Source organism: Megalobrama amblycephala, linkage group LG14, assembly GCF_018812025.1.
Source record: "Megalobrama amblycephala isolate DHTTF-2021 linkage group LG14, ASM1881202v1, whole genome shotgun sequence".
NCBI lineage: Eukaryota > Metazoa > Chordata > Actinopteri > Cypriniformes > Xenocyprididae > Megalobrama > Megalobrama amblycephala.
Window position 1 is genome coordinate 29,257,876 of NC_063057.1, and position 21,293 is coordinate 29,279,168.

The 21,293-nt window shown below is 43.7% G+C and overlaps 1 protein-coding gene across 1 annotated transcript; it reads right to left on the reverse strand.

Moving 5' to 3' along the window:
* Positions 1–2,135: 2,135 nt before the first annotated feature.
* LOC125245155 (complement C1q-like protein 4) lies at positions 2,136–3,096 on the reverse strand. Its single transcript, XM_048155649.1, has 3 exons — positions 3,033–3,096; positions 2,812–2,943; positions 2,136–2,452 (listed from the first exon to the last, which is right to left on the reverse strand). Exons 1-3 carry the CDS (start codon positions 3,079–3,081, stop codon positions 2,151–2,153), a joined length of 483 nt encoding a protein of 160 aa, XP_048011606.1. The 5' UTR covers positions 3,082–3,096; the 3' UTR covers positions 2,136–2,150.
* Positions 3,097–21,293: the final 18,197 nt, after the last annotated feature.

The following is a 21,293-nucleotide window of genomic DNA, read 5'->3' on the forward strand; positions in this document are numbered from 1 at the left end:
GAAAAGGAAATGTCACAATGTCTCTGTATTCTCTTATTTATTTCTGTAGGATGAAGAGATACAGATCAAGAATCAATAACAAGATACACTTAAAAGGTATTATTTAACATTACTAGCTTTACTGCTTTAACAAAACAGTAATTGGGTAATCAGTCAATTATTTTGACAATTAATCAAATAATCTGATTAAAAAATTGTGGTAATAAAAATAGACCAAGCAAACAATAGCCTTTAAAATGACATAAAATACATAAATAATAGTAATGAGGCAATAATATTTGGTATTAGAAGCAAGCACAACACTTATAAAATACATAATATAATAGACATAATATAGATAATCATTTTTTGTACATTAGTCCTGGGACACACTAGATGATTTTCAAATCTTAACTGATTTTAAAACTGTGAGAGAACACAGACATAATGACAGTTTCAACAGATTTTTAGCATTAAAGACTAGATGAATCGACCAGTTTCAGATTGCGAGACACACCTGTTGACTGAAGGAACGATTTCACGATGAGACAAAAGGCTTGTTCGACTTGATGCAGCGCTGCACAGACCGATCGGCGGCTGATTTGAAGCAGTGCATGCCGGTAAGAAATTTTGTCAGACTTGATACAGCGCTGATGCCATGTGACTGTGACGTGTGGCATCAAAGTACCGCAAGAGCGATTCAAGATCAGCCGTCTGAGTCAGCCAGCGCAGTTTCTCTTTTTTTTCCCCAAAAATTATTTATTGTAAAGATTTCACATATATTCAACAGATATAAATGTTTCACAGATAATGCTTTGATGAGTTTCATATCTGAGCGCTGATGACGACATGGCTGTTCCACGATTGGCCGGATTCACCGCATAACAACGATCATGTGTTTCGTGTTTTTTTCACGCCTTCAGTTTCACTAATGCTCACAAGTCTGTATTTTTAAACTTAAAAAACTTAGACCCCACTACATTAGTTTTTGCTTATATTGAACTTTATTTTTGTAAAAACAGATGCTGTAAGCAGTACATAAAGTATTGAATGAAACTGTCTCTGAAACATCAGTGTATTAGTCAAATATTGCATTTATTTCACTTCAGCTGTGATAAAGTATGCAAACACATCACGATCATCACTACGAGAAGCAGAAAGTGTCCGACTTCACGTCTCCGTTTTCAGCTCCTCTCCGCCTGCACCCGGCTACTCTCGCCGCAGCCGATGTCGAACACACCTATCATCTCACTGAGACTTGAGAGATCAAATGTGAAATAAAAACAAATGGAGGACAATCGACGTTGTCAGCTGCCAAGTTTCAGCTAAAGAAGCACGTAACATCTGGTAGGTGACGCTTGCTCATTCTCATTGGCTGTCGAGGGCATCAAGAGTCATAAATATCAAACATGCTTGAGATCGTCGTCACTCTGTCTAGATCGGGAGCAGTTAAATTGTAATGAAACACACCACAATAGAGAATTTTTTGGACAAAAAATCATTTGCTACAAGCCTCAAATTAGGTCCTGCCCCTCCAATCGTTCGGGGTTGAAAATCAATCTTAAAATCTTCAAGTGTGTGGGCAGCATTATTTGGGGTTGCTTTAACCGGTGGACATGAAAAACAACCTGCGACAACAGTGTTAAAGTAGCCCAATTCAGTAGTCCAGTCCACGGACTTGGCAACACTGCACGTAACCTACACACATGGAAATACTTAAAGCTCATATACATTAAACCCACAGGACATATATTTATTTAATTGAATCACAGCCTTTCTGAACTCTCAATGACACTATTTTTCAAAGGTTTTAATATATCGTGCAGCCTTACAAAATGGTCCAATAATGTGGTTCATGGATTCTCGTCCGTGAATATGTGCCACTTCTGGTATTTTGCCAGTTAATTGCCACAGGTAAATTGCAATCAAGGATTTTTTTTTAAACAGAGACTACAATTTAATCAAGGAGTCATGACAGCCCTACATTTGAGTCACATGTGATATTCGTCCTGTCTGTCTCAGTGCTGAAACTCTTTATACAAAGTTACATGTATACAGCTTATGCAAATTTCAAACACATTAGTCCTCATTAATATAGGTTGATATGTTAATGATTCTTCATGATTTTTTTTTTTCTTAAATCATACACTGAAGGTTCAGAATTATTGGAATCACATTTTGCAAAGATTATCTTCTCTTAATGGAAACAGTAGATAACCACTGAAAGTGCTGTGGTTATTCCAGTTATCTAATATCCTTGTGTTAGGGTACAGTCTCACATAGACAACATCTCCAACCTCCAGGATCAACACAACTCCATTCGAGGAGTGTAAATAACTCTGAGGCTGATGATCATATGCCATAACCACATGCTCTCCATTCTTATAAATGGACGCAGCTGATGTAGTTGGACCATAACTAAATACAGAGATTCTGAACATGTACGCTCCTTTCAGTGGGGCTGTGAAAACACCTAAATCAAATAACAAGAGATACAGAATCAGCTGTTTCCTGTATTATTGCTCAGTTATCAAACACACTGTGTAATAGTTTAGAAAGATGGCAGATCATTTCAGGCTACATTTACACGACAACAATGTAAACTACAAACTGTAGTTTACATGGAGACGATAACGGTATAGTTTCCAAAAACTTGCACTTTGAAGCCCATATTTTAAAAGTGTGTGTTTTCAGGACCCCAAAACGCTGTTGTCGTGTCAACGGCTCCTAATTCTCTTGTACACATTACACAACTGCAGAGAGGTCTGAATGGAGCAGAAGGTTTTCATTACTATAAACTGAGTTTTATGACTCCATTTCATTGATAATTACCTGTAATTGGGTTGTAGGCGTTCCCTATGTTTGTGAAGACGTTCCTGTAGGTTAGTGTGATTTCAGTGGTAAAAGGACCAACATATCCACTGCCAGATTCCAGCATTGAAGCTGAAAAAGCTATTTCTCTGTCTGTTATTGAAAAACATAATTGTGATATATTACTGTATTACACTGAGAATGAATACACTGAATTTAACATCATTCAAGCACACTTTCACCTCTATTTTCCTTTCTCAACTCCACTTGACTCAGAGTAAGATTTGACATTTCTGTGAAGGAATAAAGATTCTGTTAAATGACATTTACACTGATTATTGTAATAGAAAACACAATTTACACAGTATACACTCAACTTTACACTAACATTTATACTATACAATGGATTACATTGGTGTTTTACTTTGAGGGTCATTGATAAAAGAGTGAATGTTTTGGTGAGGTACCTTCATTTTTCTTGTTCAGCTCTTCCAGGATAAACGTCTGTTGTTCTCTTAGTTGCGTCTCTAAAGCTATGTTGATTGATTTCTGCTCTGTAACGGTGGCGGTCAGTTCTCTGATGTTTTCTTTCTGCTCTGTAACGGTGGCGGTCAGTTCTCTGATGTTTCTTTCTGCTCTGTAACGGTGGCGGTCAGTTCTCTCAGTGCTGCATGGATGTCAGGGATGCCCAGATCACAGTATTGTTGTCTGTCAGTTGAAGCTTCAGCTCTCAAAGTGTCTGTTTGAGGTGGATTCTGTCTTCCGTCCTCAGAGCTGATCTGTTGACTGATCTCATTCTCATTGAGTCCTCCATCTACCTGCTGCTGGACGACAAACACAAAGGTTTCCAACAGCAGCAGTATACATACTAAAGTCTTCATTCTTCACTGATGTTTGTTTCCAGCTCTTGCTCTGTCATCCTCACAGCCTCTCATGTTCCTTTTATAGTGTCCTGATTTACTGTCTTTTGTACTTGATTTATATTGCTTCAGATAAAAAAAGTAGTTCAAGTTAATTGTTAATCATAATTAAGAGTTGTTCCAGGCTCAGTAAGTTTATCTCTGTTCACAACATTTGTGGCACTATGTTGATCTCAACAGAAAACCACTTTTACTCATTTTTTTTATTTTTATTTAAGTATTTAAAAAAAGTTTTATATAGATCAGCGGTCGGCATCCTTGTGGGACGTGGAGGAATAATCACAGAAACACACCTCCGGTCGTGTGAATGGATTTACCTAGTTCTGGCATGAAACTCTAGATAGCACAGGCTGATGGGTCTTTAACTCATTTGGTAGTGATTACAGCATTATCTACATTGCACAGCTGATTGGTTGCTGTTTCATCAGAAGTCAATGAGCTGCAGCTCAATATTCAAACAAATACTGGTAGTGTTGCTTGTTAACAGTCTGCAGTATGTTTTCTGAAACTCCTCACCTTCCCCAGCTCCACCTGTATAGATCTGCTACAGGGGTTAATTCATGTATGTTACATGTGCAGCAGTGTTACATGTCTTACATGCTCACAGCAATGTCTGTGAATGTACTGGCTGTAGCGATTTTCGGTACTTGCTCTGCAGCAGCAGCATAGCAGATCAATTCCACCAAGGCCGAATACATTAACATCTCTATTACCATACCAATCTCCATAGATTTGTCATGACAGAATGTAGGATTTGCGCACTAGCGCAGGTTAAAATATCACACTTTAATAGTATTTATTGAACCTAATTTAATAAAACAGGCTGTGTGACTATGAGGAATGATCACCTCAAAATGTACTGTAGTGATTTTACTTTCACCCATCCAATTACACTTTTTCCGTAAGTTTAATAGGGAAGGTGCATGACGTAGCGTAAACTTTGTGAACTGCAAGAGGTATACACTTTCTGCGTACTTTGAATACGGAAGGCAGCACTGCATGAAGTCGAACATGTCTTTAGACTACTGAGAAGTGCACATGCAAAACCAAAATGGGTAGCGTTTCCCAAAAGCATTGTAAGCCTAAGTTGATCGTAGCTCCATTGGTTTCAATGGAGCTACGATCAACTTAAGCTTACGATGCTTTTGGGAAACGCTGCCATGGCCGTTTACCAATCAATGGCCAATTTCAAAGTACAATGGATGTTTTTCAACCATTTTTCAACAGACTTGCTGAAGCATGAAGGCCCACCCCTAAACCAAGCCCCTAGTGGATTAGAGCAAATCGGGTAAAGCGGTTGAAAAACCCATCGTGGTTTGACATGCCCCACTGATTGAGAAACACCCACTAGTGTTCTACAGAGACACACACCTGCATGATCTTGTGCTCATCCACTACAAATCACTGTTAGTTCAATGTCACTCTCTCCACTCATGTGTGCTGTCGACTTTCATCAAAATTTCAATTCTGATCCAACACACTTTAAACATTGAAATGTCAATCTCAACCAAAATGATGGTTTGGATTAAAACAAAACATTGTATCAATGTCACCATGCTATCTGGTCACCACCAGCCCATCGGCTTTCAGACATAGAACCAGAAAACGCTGAACTTCGTTCACTACAAACAGTTCAAATTGTTAAATAAAGTCATTATTTTTGTTTTCTTTTTGCGCACAAAAGTTATTCTCGTCGCTTCATAACATTAAGGTTGAACCACTGTAGTCATGTTGAGTATGTCTTTAATACCTTTATGGACCTCAAAAGGTGCAATGACGTTGTTGTCTATGTGTGGATCAGAAACCCTTGGATGTCATCAAAAATATCTTAATTTGTGTTCCGAAGATGAATGAAGGTCTTACATTTTGGGACGACATGATGGTGAGTAATTAATGACAAAATTTTCATTTTTGGGTGAACTAACCCTATTAATATCATTAGCATATAAAATAGCAGCAATGTCCAAATCCTGTACTTGAGAATGGCAAGCAGCAAGATGAAGAATTTTAACAAGGCCAAAATCGTGGTCCTGTTGGAGGATTAGCTGAAATAATTAGTAATTCCACACGTGGGGAATCAAAGTATACATGCTAAATAATTTAACTTTAATGCTGTGTAATTATGCTAACAGGATAAACCATGTCTAGGCCTATATGTTTTATTTTGAGCAAGTAGCCTTTCAATTGTTTAGCCTAGTATTACACCATCTCAAGTTACACATGTAACCATGGTTCCCTGAGAACAGGGAATGAGACACTGCATCTTTACGCATTTGGGGAATGCCTCCGCAGGAACCGGTGTCAGAAACGCTATCAAATCATGCCAATCGTATTGGTCGGCGACAGCCTATGACGTCACTACTAGTGCGGCCTGAACGCACATAAGGGGCGCCTAGAGAACAAGTCGACCACTGAAGGGACTGTTCAGTAGGCAGCCCCGACGCATGGCAGGGAGACAGTGTCTCGTTCCCTGTTCTCAGGGAACCATGGTTACATGCGCATTTGGAGAACGAAATACCCACGCTGCCATGCTCAGGGGAGTGCATGCCAAAGAATGACTGACAAAAAATTGACAATTTCAATAGAAACGTCAATCACTCCTCCTACGGTTCTAACCGTGTCTACCTAAGGGCAACACCCAAGCTATAAGCCTCAAAGAGGCCCCCAGAAATATCCAGAGGCCTACCAAGTCCGCTCAAAGGTTTGGAACCAACAACTTCAAACAGAAGAGGTTCCTTCAAGGGAATGTGGCCAGGAAGCCAAAAGGAGCCCCAGCCAGTCACTTCTCAGGGGAGCATAATCTACCTCTAACGCCACCAGGGAGGCCAACCTGGTCCTACTTTAGTAACCTAGTCTGGCCAGCAACCTGTCTGTTACCTAAACAGAGTCTCTAAAGCACTTGCCTCCAGAGGAGGTGCCCAGAAAGAGGGACTGAAAACTGTCAGTAACCAACAGAATGGATCGCAGAGACGGGTATCCTGGGGAGCAGGACTCAGGGGGGCCTAACAAAGGCCAACACCTCAAACCATGATATTACCTGGAGCTCAGCAGAGCGGTGGTTTCAGCAAAACGACTCTCTTCAACGAGAGGAAGCCAACTCACTCAACCAGAAGGAATTATCAGGACGGCCCCAGAGGGCCGAGCACCTGACATATCAACTATCTGGTGCTCAGATGACCGGCAGACTAGAAAACCGACTCTCAGTATAAGAGGAGGCCATGCCATTCACTACAGGTAATATTTTTGTTCTAAATATTAACCACTATATAAAACCTCACAAAGAGAGTTGGCACATGGTAAGGGTATCACGATAACCTTCCACAGAGTGTAATCTACTGCCGCGTATGTCCTGCCATATACAAGCAGGACCAGAGCTTTCAAAACCTGCATAAATTACATGCTGATGTAAACAGATACGGGAAAAAAACAGATTTGTCCACACCCTGTCGATCTCAAAGCAGAGATCAAAAGAGAAAGGAAGGTGCAGGTGCTCATATACGCAGGTGCAGATAAACAACAGGCAACTGGGGTTGCCATAGGAAACACACACACCAGGAGCAAACAGTTTCCTCAAAAACTGAATGCGCACGCATCTCGCCCAAACAAACAACGCACAAGTAATGTGTGTGATTAAGAGTCAAAAACTTTAACCAATCCACAAATCACTTGAACGTAAAAGAGCACAGACTGCTGATATTGAGGATGTAAAAGACAAAGCATCCTCAAACACTCTTGTCGGCCACTGAATCATAAAAAATAAACACGTACAAACACTTCAGTCAAAATCGAGCACAAAAGATTGTCCCTCTTCCCACAGAAAGACACAAAAGAGAGTGGAGCTTCCTCAGCGGGAAAGCTCTGCAAAAACATGTAAAGAACTCTCAAGTACTGAACATGCATGCTCTAACAAAGGGCGCACAAGTCATGAGTGTCATCAAGCATCAAATATTGAAGACACGGATGTACACAACGCTTGAAACGTATTGAACAGCGTTTAGACAAAACAGTCCCTGAAGATGAAAAGAGGTCGACTTGTTCTCTAGGTGCCCCTTTTGTGTGTACGGGTCGCACTAGTAGTAATGTCATAGGCTGTCGCTGGCCAATACAATTGCCGTGATTTGGTAGCATTTCAGACACCGGTTCCCGTGGAGGCGTTCCCCAAATGCGTTAAGACGCAGTGCGAGTTCCTGTTTGAAAGGGAACTACTACTTCTAATAACACTAATTATAGCACAATACTTTCAATTTTTGAACCACTTTTTATAAATATGAACTTTGGAGTGGATTTTAGCATAAACACTCTAAGATCAAATCTGTGCATCGGATGTTTTATAAATGAGGGTTCACATGAGCACTTACTATAAATGCTTCAATTCAGTGTTGTTCAGTCCAAAGTCTGTTCAGGGTCTGATCTGAAGCTTTTACTGCAGGCCTGTTTAACAGCCTGAATGTCATTTGTGCTTCTGCACGTGTCACAAATATACTTTCATTATTGATTAACCACTATATAGTTTATGGTGGTTTACACACCCTGACGGCACCTTTTATGAAGAAAAACAAATAAAAAACAATCTGACAACACAACAAATTCAGACATATCAGTCTTGTAGATGTCAATGTACACATTATCAAAAGTGAATATAGTTGATTCTTCCACTTTCCCATAACTTAAGAAGATATTCTTGCATGTGAAGGAAAACCACACATATAATTATTAACTCAGTGTAAGACTGGAGGCTTGGGCTGCTATTTTGAACCAATAATAAAAACATTACCCCATGATTTACTCACCCTCAAGCCATCCTAGGTGTATATGACTTTGTACTTTCAGATGAACACAATCGGAGTTATAATACATAGATCTGGTTTCACAGACAGGGCTTAGACTAAACCAGGATTAGGTCTTAGTTCAATTATAGGATATTTAAGTAGCTTTTACATTACTGGTGTGCATCTTGAGACAAAACAATGGTACTGTCATATTTTAAGATCTGTCAGTACAAGTTGCTTTCAGTTAAAATGGCAACAATATGCATTTTAGTCTAGGACTATCTTAAGCATTTAAAGAGAAAGAGTGAAATCTGACCTGACGTAATGACGTACGTGGAAGATCAGAGGAGAGAGCAAAACAAAACACCAGTCACGAATTACAAGTGTAAAACAAAGAATTTTTAAAGAGAAATGTTGGAGGATTTTAAAGGAGAAGCTTGAGTTTGTGGCCGAACCCTGTTTGTTTGAACCGCGAGAGGCGTCAAAGCTACTCTCTCAAACCTTACAAAAACAAGTCCATATTCAGACATGTAATTCTATAACTAATGTCGAGCTTGAAGAAGTCATTCAAATCATTTATTACATAGAAGGATAAATATTGGTTGATAACTCATTACACATCTCTCAATACATCTGAAGTGGCAGTGGATTTCAGAATCCAACCCTTCGGTGCCATGCCTAAATATTTATTGTTTATTTTTTTATCTACATGTATATGTTGAGTATGTTGTAGGGGGACATTTGTTGTGTGTATATATATATATATATATATATATATATATATATATGTTCTTTTTTTTTTTTTCCCTGTGCATTTTCTTGTACATTTGTTATCAGTTATCTCTTTTAGACCTAAATGGACCAATAGTGACAACGGAGTTACTGTCAATACTGGTCACTCCGTTTGTAAGAAAGTATTGATAAAAAACTAAACCACTTAGTGATTTTGCACCATATGAATCTAAATAAACAGCAATAGCAAACAAAGGGTAAAATATGAATAGGAAATAGATGTGCACAAACAAACAGTAGTATTACATACAGTGTAATTTTAGACAGACTACTCTGCATATGAATGTTTATTTTAGATATACACATTTAACTAATTTATTTAATATAATGCATTGCATACTAAGAAAAAACATTACACCAGAAAAAAAAAAAAAAAACATTACTGGTGTGAATCTTGAGACAAAACAATGGCACTGATTTATTTTAAAATATGTCATTGCGAGTTGCTTTCAGTTAAAACAGCTCAAACATACATTTTAGTCTAGGACTAACTTAAGCCTTGTCTATGAAATCGGGTATAGTGTATTAAGACTTTAATCAAGAACACACCAAAGAGAAGTCTTCTGACCAAACTCTAATTTAAAGTGCTTACAATTTAGGCCAGACTCGACTTACTTTACCTAACCTGAGAATAATGAATAATAAGATAAGGTGTTAAGATCAAAACACACTCTCCGAAACAACAGCTCATATTATGGTATCATAAAAGTTATTGTAAACTTTATCACAAGTGCATAAATCCAGTTTCCCAAAATCGAGGGCATTCTTGTACGGGAAAAGTTGTAAATCAGGTTAATAATTACATTTAATGTTTTTATACATGTCATTAAATTAATTTAACTTGACAAGTTTTGTGTTGAATAATAGTGAGTTTTACACATGGTTTGTTATCTTCAGTATATTTTGTATATAATTATACAAAAGCTGCCAAACCTTGGTAACTTTTGTAAGATATTCACATACTATGTATATATGACACTCTACTAGTTATCAGTACTCATTTAGTAGCATGTCAACAGTGCATCAGTTGACATTCAACAACATTGTTTCAACAGAGAAGTAACATACATTCAACTAACTCCCTGTAGATTATAAGGCACATTTTAATTTCTAATCTATAGATTTTACAAAAAGTGCATGTTATGAGCATATTATATCATCCTTACTTAAGGGTCTCAAATGCATCAAATTAATAATTATTTAACCATTTCAGTTTTATCAAAATCACTAGTTTATTATCTGTTGACAGTCAACTAAACATTGATTGTGCATCTGTTGCTTGTCAAGTAGTCTAAAGTTTACGTTCAGAAGATTATTAGTAGACATTCTTAACTAAGCATTTGTAGATATTTTAGGACTATCCAATTAAAGTGAAAAACAGTTGATAACAGTTGAAAGTCTATAAGCTATCAACAGAAAACATACAGCCATCCATTAATTATATGCAAGATATTTACCGTTTAAAATGAGAAGTTAATACCAGACTATGAACTACAATAGAACCAACACTACAGACAGGATATTAGAGAAAGTTGTTTTATTAACAATATATTTATACAAACCCATTGTTCACTAGGGCATCAGATCTGAACAGTCAAATTATGTTGTATCAAACTTTACTTGAATTAACATTACATAAAACAAAAACAAAACAACTAAATAAAATAAACATGCTGCACTGGCAGCACTACAAATAATCAAACAAGTCTCTACCATGTCATTGTAGGGGCAAAGCAACTTGAACTTAAAAATAAAACGTATCTACTTACAATCTACTCAAACTTAGCTAACATCCTGTTTCCTACATTCAGTCTTTCTTTGCAGAAAAGGGGATGAGCTGTTTGTTATTTTTTAATATTTTTCAGTCATCAGTGCTAATATCAGTGCTGGAGTCCAGCATCACGGCCTGTGGCTCCTCATCTCCAGTGGCCATTATCTCCATGTTCTCATCTGTCAAATGATAAAACAAACACAAATAATGTTTAGAACGTAACTTCACCCTCAGCTCTGCACTTTTATCCACTGCATAACTTTATAGAATGTTTATTTTTGTTAATTATTAATGTGGTGAAGATCACATTGTGTCTAAAGAGACATTGCAGAACTACAAATAATGTGTACAAAATCCCATAGGTTTGATTTCACATACAAAAAGAAGGAAAGGCTTATCATATGGCAATCAGATCTGAACTGTGATTATGTGTGGCAAAAAATGAAATGAAAAAACAAACAAACAAACAAACTAACTAACATGCTGCACTGCACTGCCACCACTACAATTAATGAAAGTCTTTACTATGCAGTGATATTGGATGAACTGTAGGAAAAAAAGAAAAGAAAAAACTTCAATTCAGAATTTCTTGTCCTAGGCAAACAACACCAAAGCAAAATAAGATAAATAATAAAAATAATAATAATAAAATAAAATTACAAAAAATATGAAAATAAAAATTAATTAATTAATTCTGCATTTCATGATAGTAAGGGGGTCTTAAACTGATCTGTGGTTACTTACATTCCTTATATCCTTGACAAGTCTTCACCATGTTTATGTCTTCTGGCTAACCAATAAGTCCAATCAATGAAGCAAAGCTGTTTTTTTTTTTTTTTTAAAAAAAGGCCTTCGCAGACCGATTCCCCCGCATACGCCAAATTTCCCTCTTATATGTCTGCCACGCTCTCAATGTTTTGAGTGTTTACATAATTCTGGCTGTGGTTGACTCTCACATGCTTGTAGCCCTCCTGAGAAAGGCTGGTGTATGCTCTCCACTCATCACTCACTACAAGACTTTCTCTTTTTACATGTTTTTTAATGATTGTAAAAAGGGTTTCCTTGTTTCTTTTTTTCACATGGTGAAGAATTGGACGTCTGCTTGCAGCTTTGATTTCAAGTATACCAAAAACCCATGTTCACTTTCTATTCCAGGTGTTACCAAAGCGTCCTCTTGCATACTACAAAAAAAAAGTATGAACAGTGATAGAAAATAATCAAAATAATCTCTTGTCTTGACCATGTAAAAGTATATTACTAGTTAGGAACAATTACATGATGATACTTTTTCCATCCAAAACTTTTTAAAATTCCATATAATACAATAAATATGCTTACAATATAAGAAAATAAGAAAAAGTAAACCAAATTTGTATTAACTGATTGACAGCTTTGAGGAAAGTGATGTCCACCCTCACTACTTATATCTATCCTAAACTACAATGCACATATTGATATCAGCTCTTTCTGGTTCTACAATATGTAACACATTTCATCAAGTGCATTGCATTTAGATTACATTACCTTGCGTTTATGGCAGAACTTGCTCTCATCAATGTGAACTATGACATTAAGTTTTTGCTTCTTTTTCTTTCTGTGCTGTTCTGGGCTTTTTAGACACATTCTTCTGAGTTTCTTTGACATCATAGAAAGTGTTGCTGTGCTCTTTGCAATGCCATCTTGAAGCATGTCTAGTTGCCGTAGATGTAAACCCTGTGCGAATCTACAAAGGATTAACATTAACAAAAATTATCACCATTAAATAAGAACAGTATATTTTCACATAAAGAAATCAAAATAGCAAAGCATATTAATAATAAACAAAGCATAATTTGTACATTTTATTTTGGACACTAGTTTTTTAACTCTTGACATTACTGCTGAAATTCAACCATAGCTAACTAAAAAGTACAGTATAGTACAGTAACTAGAATTGATGCTCATTGCAACACAGTTCCACATCAAAGTCACCATCATAATCTTCTGTAAGAAGCCAAAATCTTTAAAAAAGAAATTGACATACTTAAAATTATGGTCAAAATATATTTATATTTTTATTATAATAAGCAAAATATCAAAACATGGTGACATATTACAGGACATGCTTTTGCAATAGAATATGCTACGCTATTGACCACAATATATTTTTTAATCCATCCATTTTTAATGCACTCAAGCACTACACACATAGTGTAAAATGCAAAATATTGTACTTATGTAATAGACTTGCATTGCTTACCTATGTATGTACTTCATCCATGTGAATAGACTGCAGTGTGATTGTGAGAAGAGTGACTTTGACCTAACACTTCTTTTCAACCATCCACATCTTTTACATCAGCACTCCCTGGGATTTTTTAAAACATGAAATTGTATGATAAACACAGAAATGTTTTAACATGTTTTTTTAACGCACACACACATTGTTGTGATGGGCAGCCCAGAGAGAAACTATAAGAACCGCATATTTGATACACATAATACAAAATAGCAATGGTAATCATAGAAAAATACCAACATAGCAATGGTTATTAGGGAAAAAAATGGAAATATATATATATATATATATATATATATATATAAATATATATCACTACTTGTCTCTTCTTAATGTTATTTTGTATGTAGTGTTATGCTTCGGCTCCGTGTTTCTTTATTAAATCCCCTGATTTGTGGATATCCGTTTGTGCTTCATCTCTATTGCATACGCTCACGTAACAGAAGAAGAGACCAATACTGCTGGATACCCACAGTTCAATATGGGGATTTTTCTAACTCCGGTGTATCCCGAATCTCTCCAGGCAGAGGAAAGACTTTGCCGTTTGCGGCAGGGTGGCAGGCCGTTGGAGAGGTATGTGGAGGAGTTTTTGGAGGTCTCTTATTTGGTGAGCTGGACTGATGCATGCCTTAATGCTGTGTTTCTGATGGGACTGGACAAGGACGTAATTCGTAGTAACGAACCAGCCTGTAATTTCTCCTTAGTCGATTCTCTAAATTTAATTCTCTCTTTAAATGGTTCTAACTTTGAAGTTGATAAAATTGTCCAGCCCCATCAGCAGCCTCCTGGCCGCCAGTCCCCGCCGAGCCCTCTGCTCCGGCCGCCGCCGCCGAGCAAGCCTCTCCAATCTCCACTGAGCCCTCTCCAGTACCAGTGGGGATTTTAATCGCGTTTGAGGGGATGGACTGGACCCCTTTTCCAGCCCTCTCTGCTCCAGTAGCTGCCAACGAGTCCGCTCCAGTAGCTGCCAATGAGTCCGCTCCAGTAGCTGCCAACGAGCCAGTATCTCCAGTCTCTGCCGAGCCAGTATCTCCAGACTCCGCCGCCGAGCCAGTATCTCCAGACTCCGCCGCCGAGCCAGTATCTCCAGTCTCAGCCGCCGAGCCAGCCGCTCCATGCTCCTCTGCCGAGCCAGCCGCTCCTGCCGCCGCCAAGACAGCCGCTCCTGCCTGTCACGAGCCTGCTCCTGCTCTCTCCGAGCCCACTCAAACCCACAACTCCACTCCTCTCCGTGGTCTTCCCAAGACTTCCCTAAACCTCCCAAAGTATTTTTTTGGGGGGGGCCAGGTACCTGTGGGTGGGGTACATGTGGGCGCCACACATGTGGGTGGGCTTCCAGCACCGCCATGGCTGCCCTCGTCTCCTGACCCGCCATGGCTGCCCGCTGCACCTGACCCGATACATTATCGAGTTTGAACGCAGGTACAACAGGCTACGCAAGTTCAAAATGGAGCTCCCAGATGCCGTGTTAGCCTTCAAACTGCTGGATACGGCCGGACTCAACATAAAAGACAACAGTTAGCACTCACAGCCTGTCCCAGTGTCTCCTTCGCTGATATGAAGTCAGCTTTGAAAAAAATTTTTCGGAGACGTCACATCACCACGCAACGGCAGCAGTGCGCAGCAGATGAATAATGACAATGAGTGCACCTATTATACGAGATATACAGGCAAAAGAGAAAGTAAATCAAACATTCAACAGAGCCATACGGTGGCGCAAGGCACAGACCCCCTTGATAAACATGGCAGAAGAACAAGATGTGCAGTTTGTCAGAGCACATTTCACTGGGAAAAATACTGTCCAAATAAAAGGGAACATGTTAAAGTAACAAAGGATGAAGAGCAAAAAGGTGAATATGATGAGTGCAACATCACTCTGTTTTCTAATGAGACTCTGTCTGACACAGATATCTTCATGGTGGAGGCTTTGGGGTCAGCAGTGATTGACACAGCCTGCAGAAGAACAGTATGTGGAGAAAAATGGCTGGATGATTACACTAGTGGGCTGCCACAAAGTGAGCTACACAAAATAGTTGGTGAAATTAGTGCAAGACCATTCAGGTTTGGTGATGGCAAAGTTGTTCATTCCACAAGAAATGTGACCATACCAGTAAAGATAGGTCGGACCAAATGCAAAATAGAAACTGAGGTTGTTCCAGCAAACATACCAATGCTTTTAAGCAAGGCCTCACTGAAAAAGGCAAGTGCCGTGTTAGACATTGCACATGATAAAGCAACAATGTTCCAACAGCCTGTTAAACTTGAACTGACATATTCTGGACATTATTGTATGAACCTGAGAGACAAGAACAATCAGGACAATAAGGAGACTCAAAGCGAAGAGGAGATTCTCATTGTTAGAGAGAACATGACCACAAAAGAAAAAGAAAAAATCCATTGGAAACTACACAGACAGATTGCAGAAGTTACTCAACTGCTCAGGCACTCAAGACAAAGAAAGCGGCACCATTCTCCAAAACATTGTAAAAAACGTCTCGGTTACAAAGGTAACCCTCGTTCCCTGAAGGAGGGAACGGAGACGTACGTCGGACAGACCAACGAATAGGAATCTCGCTAGAGAGGCCAATCTACTTCGAGTGTAACTAAATGAGCCAATGCACATTGGCATGCAATCATATGCATCAGCTGCTTGCCTCGCAGCGTGGGTATATAATGAGCAGCAGGTGCGTTGCATCTTCAGGTTTTCGCTGAGGAGCCGAACCCAGCAGGCGGCAGCATCAGCAGGACAACGCCTGTGGCGACGGGACGTACGTCTCCGTTCCCTCCTTCAGGGAACGAGGGTTACCTTTGTAACCGAGACGTTCCCATTCAGTCGGTCACGTTCGACGTACGTCGGACAGACCGACGAATAGGAATCCCTACCAAAGCGCCACAGGAGCTGCCCTCTTCCAGCGCTCTGTTGTGAGCCACCTGAACCCCCTTGCCTAAGGACGGTGGGACCGAGCTCACACAGAGAGGGTCGATCACTGTTGTTCCCAAAACCCACTCAGTGAGACTATTGGATAACACTGGGAAGCGTAGCCTTACATCAGATAAGGAACGCTGCGGAAGCCATATCCTTCCCCGAAGGAGTTGTATGGAGAAGTACATATGGACTAACCTTGTAGGTTGTACAACATATGGAAGAACTGGGGTGACTCCAACTCGGTGAGAGGTGGGTTCTCCCAGAGGGAAAGACACGGGCTTCATTTAGGAGCGACCGTGGAGAAAACTCATATGGGATCCCCGTAGGGTCACACATATGGAACCCAGCCTAAATCCGGTTCTCAAGGATACAACGGAGTATAGGCCTGGCGCCAGACGCTCCGCCACGTCGGCTGCCGAGGGGTAACCGGAGGACTCAACAGGGTCTGCCCGTAGGGACTCTCTGGAGAATAGAACGCGCATGTGGCGCAGCAAGCCGACACTAAGCTGGGGCCTCTCCGTGCCTCTGACCTGAGGCGAGAACACGGGAGGAGACCGGCTCGACACGAAGGCTATAGTATCTAGCGAACGTGTTAGGTGTCGCCCAGCCCGCAGCTCTACAAATGTCTGTTAGCGAGGCGCCATGAGCCAGCGCCCAGGAGGATGCTACACCTCTCGTGGAGTGAGCATGCAACCTGAGCGGGCAGGGCACGCCCTGAGCTTGGTAAGCCAGGGCGATGGCATCCACTATCCAGTGGGCCATCCTCTGCTTGGAGACAGCCTTTCCCTTCTGCTGGCCTCCGTAACAGACAAAGAGCTGGTCTGAGGTCCTGAAGCTTCGAGTTCTGTCTACGTACAGTCGCAAGGCGCGAACTGGACAGAGCAAAGCCAGGGCTGGGTCTGCCTCCTCCGAAGGCAGCGCTTGCAGGCTCACTACCTGGTCCCTGAAGGGAGTGGTAGGAACCTTGGGCACATAGCCAGGCCGGGGTCTCAGTACCACGTGGCTGTCACCCGGCCCGAACTCTAGGCACGAATTCGTCGACCGAAAATGACTGCAGGTCCCCTACCCTCTTGATGGAGGCCAATGCTACCAGCAGCAAAGTCTTCATAGACAGAATCTTTAAGTCTGCCGATAGCAAAGGCTCAAAGGGAGCAATCTGAAGTGCTCTTAGCACCAGAGTGAGGTCCCAAGAGGGTATGGAGGGGACGAGGAGGATTTAACCGTCTCGCCCCCCTAAGGAACCTGATGACCAGGTCGTGCTGACCAACAGATTTGCCATCTATGTGGTCGTGGTAAGCGGAGATAGCAGCAGTATGGACTTTGAGGGTGGAGGGGGACAGCCTACGCTCCAGCCCTTGCTGCAAGAAGGAAAGCACGACTCCGATCGAGCATCTTCGGGGGTCTTCCCGGCGAGAAGAGCACCACTCGACGAACAGGTTCCACTTCGAGGCGTAAGCACGTCTCGTAGACAGTGCACGAGCCGAAGTGATGGTGTTAAGTACCTCGAGGGGTAAGTCACCTAGAACCTCCGCGTCCCGTCCAGGAACCAGACATGGAGTTTCCAGAGGTCTGGACGCGGGTGCCAAAGAGTGCCCCGTCTCTGAGAAAGAAGGTCTTTCCTCAGAGGGATGGGCCAGGGAAGGGCTGTCGCGAGGAGTGAGAGTTCTGGGAACCAGGTCCGGTTGGGCCAGTAAGGCGCAACTAACAAGACCTGCTCCTCGTCCTCCCTGACTTTGCACAGGGTCTGTGCAAGTAGGCTCACTGGGGGAAACGCATATTTGCGCAGGCCCCGGGGCCAGCTGTGTGCCAGTGCGTCTGTCCCGAGTGTTCCCCCGGTCAGAGAGTAAAACAACTGGCAGTGGGAGGTTTCTGGTGAGGCAAACAGGTCTACCTGAGCCTCTCCGAACTCTCTCCAGATCAGCTGAACCACCTGGGGGTGGAGTCGCCACTCTCCTGGCAGCGCAGCTCGTGATAGCTCGTCGGCCACACGGTTGAGCACACCAGGAACATGAATGGCGCGAAGCGACCTCAGATGCTTCCGACTCCACAGGAGGAGATGGCGGGGGAGTTGCGACATGCGACGGGAGCGTAGACCACCTTGACGGTTGATGTACGCAACGGTCGCAGTGTTGTCTGTACGGACCAGTACATGCTTGCCCCGTAGCGGGCCTTTGAGGCGGCTCAGAGCAAGGCGTACTGCCAGCAACTCGAGGCAATTGATGTGCCAATGCAGATGGTGTCCCGTCCAAACCCCTGACACTGCATGCCCGTTGTACGTGGCACCCCAGCCGGTGGCAGAAGCATCTGTGAATACCACAGCATGCCGGGACACTTGCTCTAGGGGCACTCCTGCCCGAAGAAACAAAGGGTCCGACCACGGACTGAAGGTTTGGCGGCACTCCTGAGTGACTGGCACCCGGAACGTGCCGCGTTGCCACGCCCATCTCGGGACTCGGCCGTGAAGCCAGTGCTGGAGCGGTCTCATATGAAGCAGACTGAGCGGTGTTACAGCCGCTGCAGCCGCCATATGCCCCAGGAGCCTCTGAAAGAATTTCAGTGGGACCGCTGTCCTGCCGTTGAACGTATTCAAGCAGTTCAACACCGACCGAGCACGTTCCTCTGTGAGGCGTGCTATCTGTTCAACCGAATCCAACTCCATACCGAGAAAAGAGATCCTCTGCACTGGGGCGAGTTTGCTCTTTTCCCAGTTGACCCGAAGCCCCAACCGGCTGAGGTGACTGAGCACCAAGTCCCTGTGTTCGCACAACTGATCCCGAGACTGTGCCAGAATGAGCCAGTCGTCTAGGTAGTTGAGAATGCGAACACCCTGTTCTCTCATGGGAACGAGGGCTCCCTCCACGACTTTCGTGAAGACGCGGGGAGACAGGGCCAGCCCGAAGGGTAGGACTCTGTACTGATATGCTCGACCTTCGAACGCGAATCTCAGGAATGGCCTGTGTCGCGGAAGAATCGAAACATGGAAGTACGCGTCCTTCAGGTCGATCGCTGCAAACCAATCTCGGGGACGGATGCATTCGAAAATGTGTTTCTGCGTGAGCATTTTGAACGGTAGCTTGTGGAGGCTCCGATTCAAAACTCACAGGTCCAAGATCGGTCGTAACCCGCCGCTTTTCTTGGGTACAATGAAGTAGGGGCTGTAGAACCCCGACCTCAAATCAGGCTGGGGGGACCGGCTCTATCGCGTCCTTCGCCAGTAGGACTGCGATCTCCGCACACAGGACAGGGGCGTCGGCATCTTTCACTGTAGTGAAGAGGATGCCCCTGAACTTGGGGGGGGGGCGCCGGGCGAACTGAATCGCATAGCCGAGCCTGATGGTCCGAAGGAGCCAGCGAGACGGACTGGGGAGCGCTAGCCAGGCTCCCAGAGACTGCACAAGCGGCACCAAGGGGACCACTGGCGTACCCGCCGCGGGGCAGCGAGGTGGAACGCAGGGACGCAGCCCGGGAGGCTCTCTGTGTGAGGCGGCCCGAAGCGGGGTCACAGTGTGCTGTGCAACACTTACCTGCTTCCACGGGTGGACAGAGGGAGCAGTCGAGGTTTTGCCTACCTGCTGCTCGCTGCTGTCCGCTGGCGACAGAAGAGGTGGATGAGAGTGGTGAGGTTCTTGCCCTCCCACTGCCCTCCGAGCCCTCTTCGGACCCGGAGATAGAGGAAACTGCTCTTTCATTGAAAATTTTGGTACCGCCGGCTGTTGAGCCAGCGGCGGAACAAAAAAGGGAAACAAAGGATTCTCCACCCGGCCCTCCTCCGGGGGAAGGAGCGGTGCGGTCACCACCTCCTGAAGAGCAGTCCCATCCATCTCCGGGTCGCCCGTCCTAGGGCCGCTTGGACTTGGCCTTGCCACCCTTCTTCTTAGGGGGTGGCTGGACGGGCTGGGCACCCCGCCCGCGACCGGCTCCACGACGCCGCTTGGATGGAGGCTGCTGCTGCTGTTGGGGCGTGGGAGCGGGGGCGGCTGCAGGGGGGCGCCCTCGGCGACGGGCAGTCTGAGGTGCCGTCGGCGGTGGAGGTGCAGCAGCTGACCGCCTCGGCAAGATGTGACTAATGGCCTCAGACTGCTTTTGTAGAGCCGAGAACTGTTGGGCAAAGTTCTCGACCGCGTCGCCGAAGAGGCCGGTCTGGGACACGGGGGAATTAAGAAACCTGACCTTGTCGGTATCCCTCATGTCCGCGAGACACAGCCAGAGATGGCGTTCCTGCGCGTATAACCCTTCGCCGCTCCGCCATCAAGAGTGGTGAGGGAGGAGGACCCACCGACACGGTTTCGGGCAGTAAAAGGTGCCGTCCACGAGCCAGTGAGCTCTTCATGCACCTCCGGGAAGAAAGGTACTGGGGTGGGGGCTGAGAACCAGCCCTTGCCCCCCGAGAAACCAATCGTCCAACCTCGAGGGCTCGGGACACGGTGGAGGATTCCACACGAGCCCGACCCTGTTGGCGGCCCGGGAAAGCATAGCCATCATTTCCGGGTCTGAATCGGGCACAGTTGTCACTCCCGAAGGAGGCAGCTGGGCCGACTCATCATCCCCAGAAGCGTCAGGCTCACCCTCCGACGCAGCGATCGACATCCGGTCGTCTTGGGGAGCTCCGAAGGATACGGATGGTACACACCTCTGGGGTGGTCCACCACGTTCCCCCGGCAGCTCTACTGGCTGCGGAGTGCAAGAGGGGCGAGGGTTCCTAGGGGGTTGGTTCCCCGAAGGAAGCGCGCTCACCGTAATCCTCAAGTCACCGGACCCGCTGCCGAAGCAACCCTCTGGGGAGGATTGGAACGAGGCATGGGGACCGGGACTCCGCCCCTTTGCAGGATCTGGAGTCTCGACCGCAACTCCGCAACGGTCATCTTCCCACAATGGGTACATGACTCGTCCACAAACGCCGCCTCAGCGTGCCTTAAGCCCAAGCACGCGATACAGCGTTGGTGACCATCCCGAGGCGCCAGGTAACGACCGCATCCAGAAACACACAAGTAGAACGACATCTTTAAAAAGACGCAAACTACTTGTGTAAGCTCTTTCAAGGACTGAC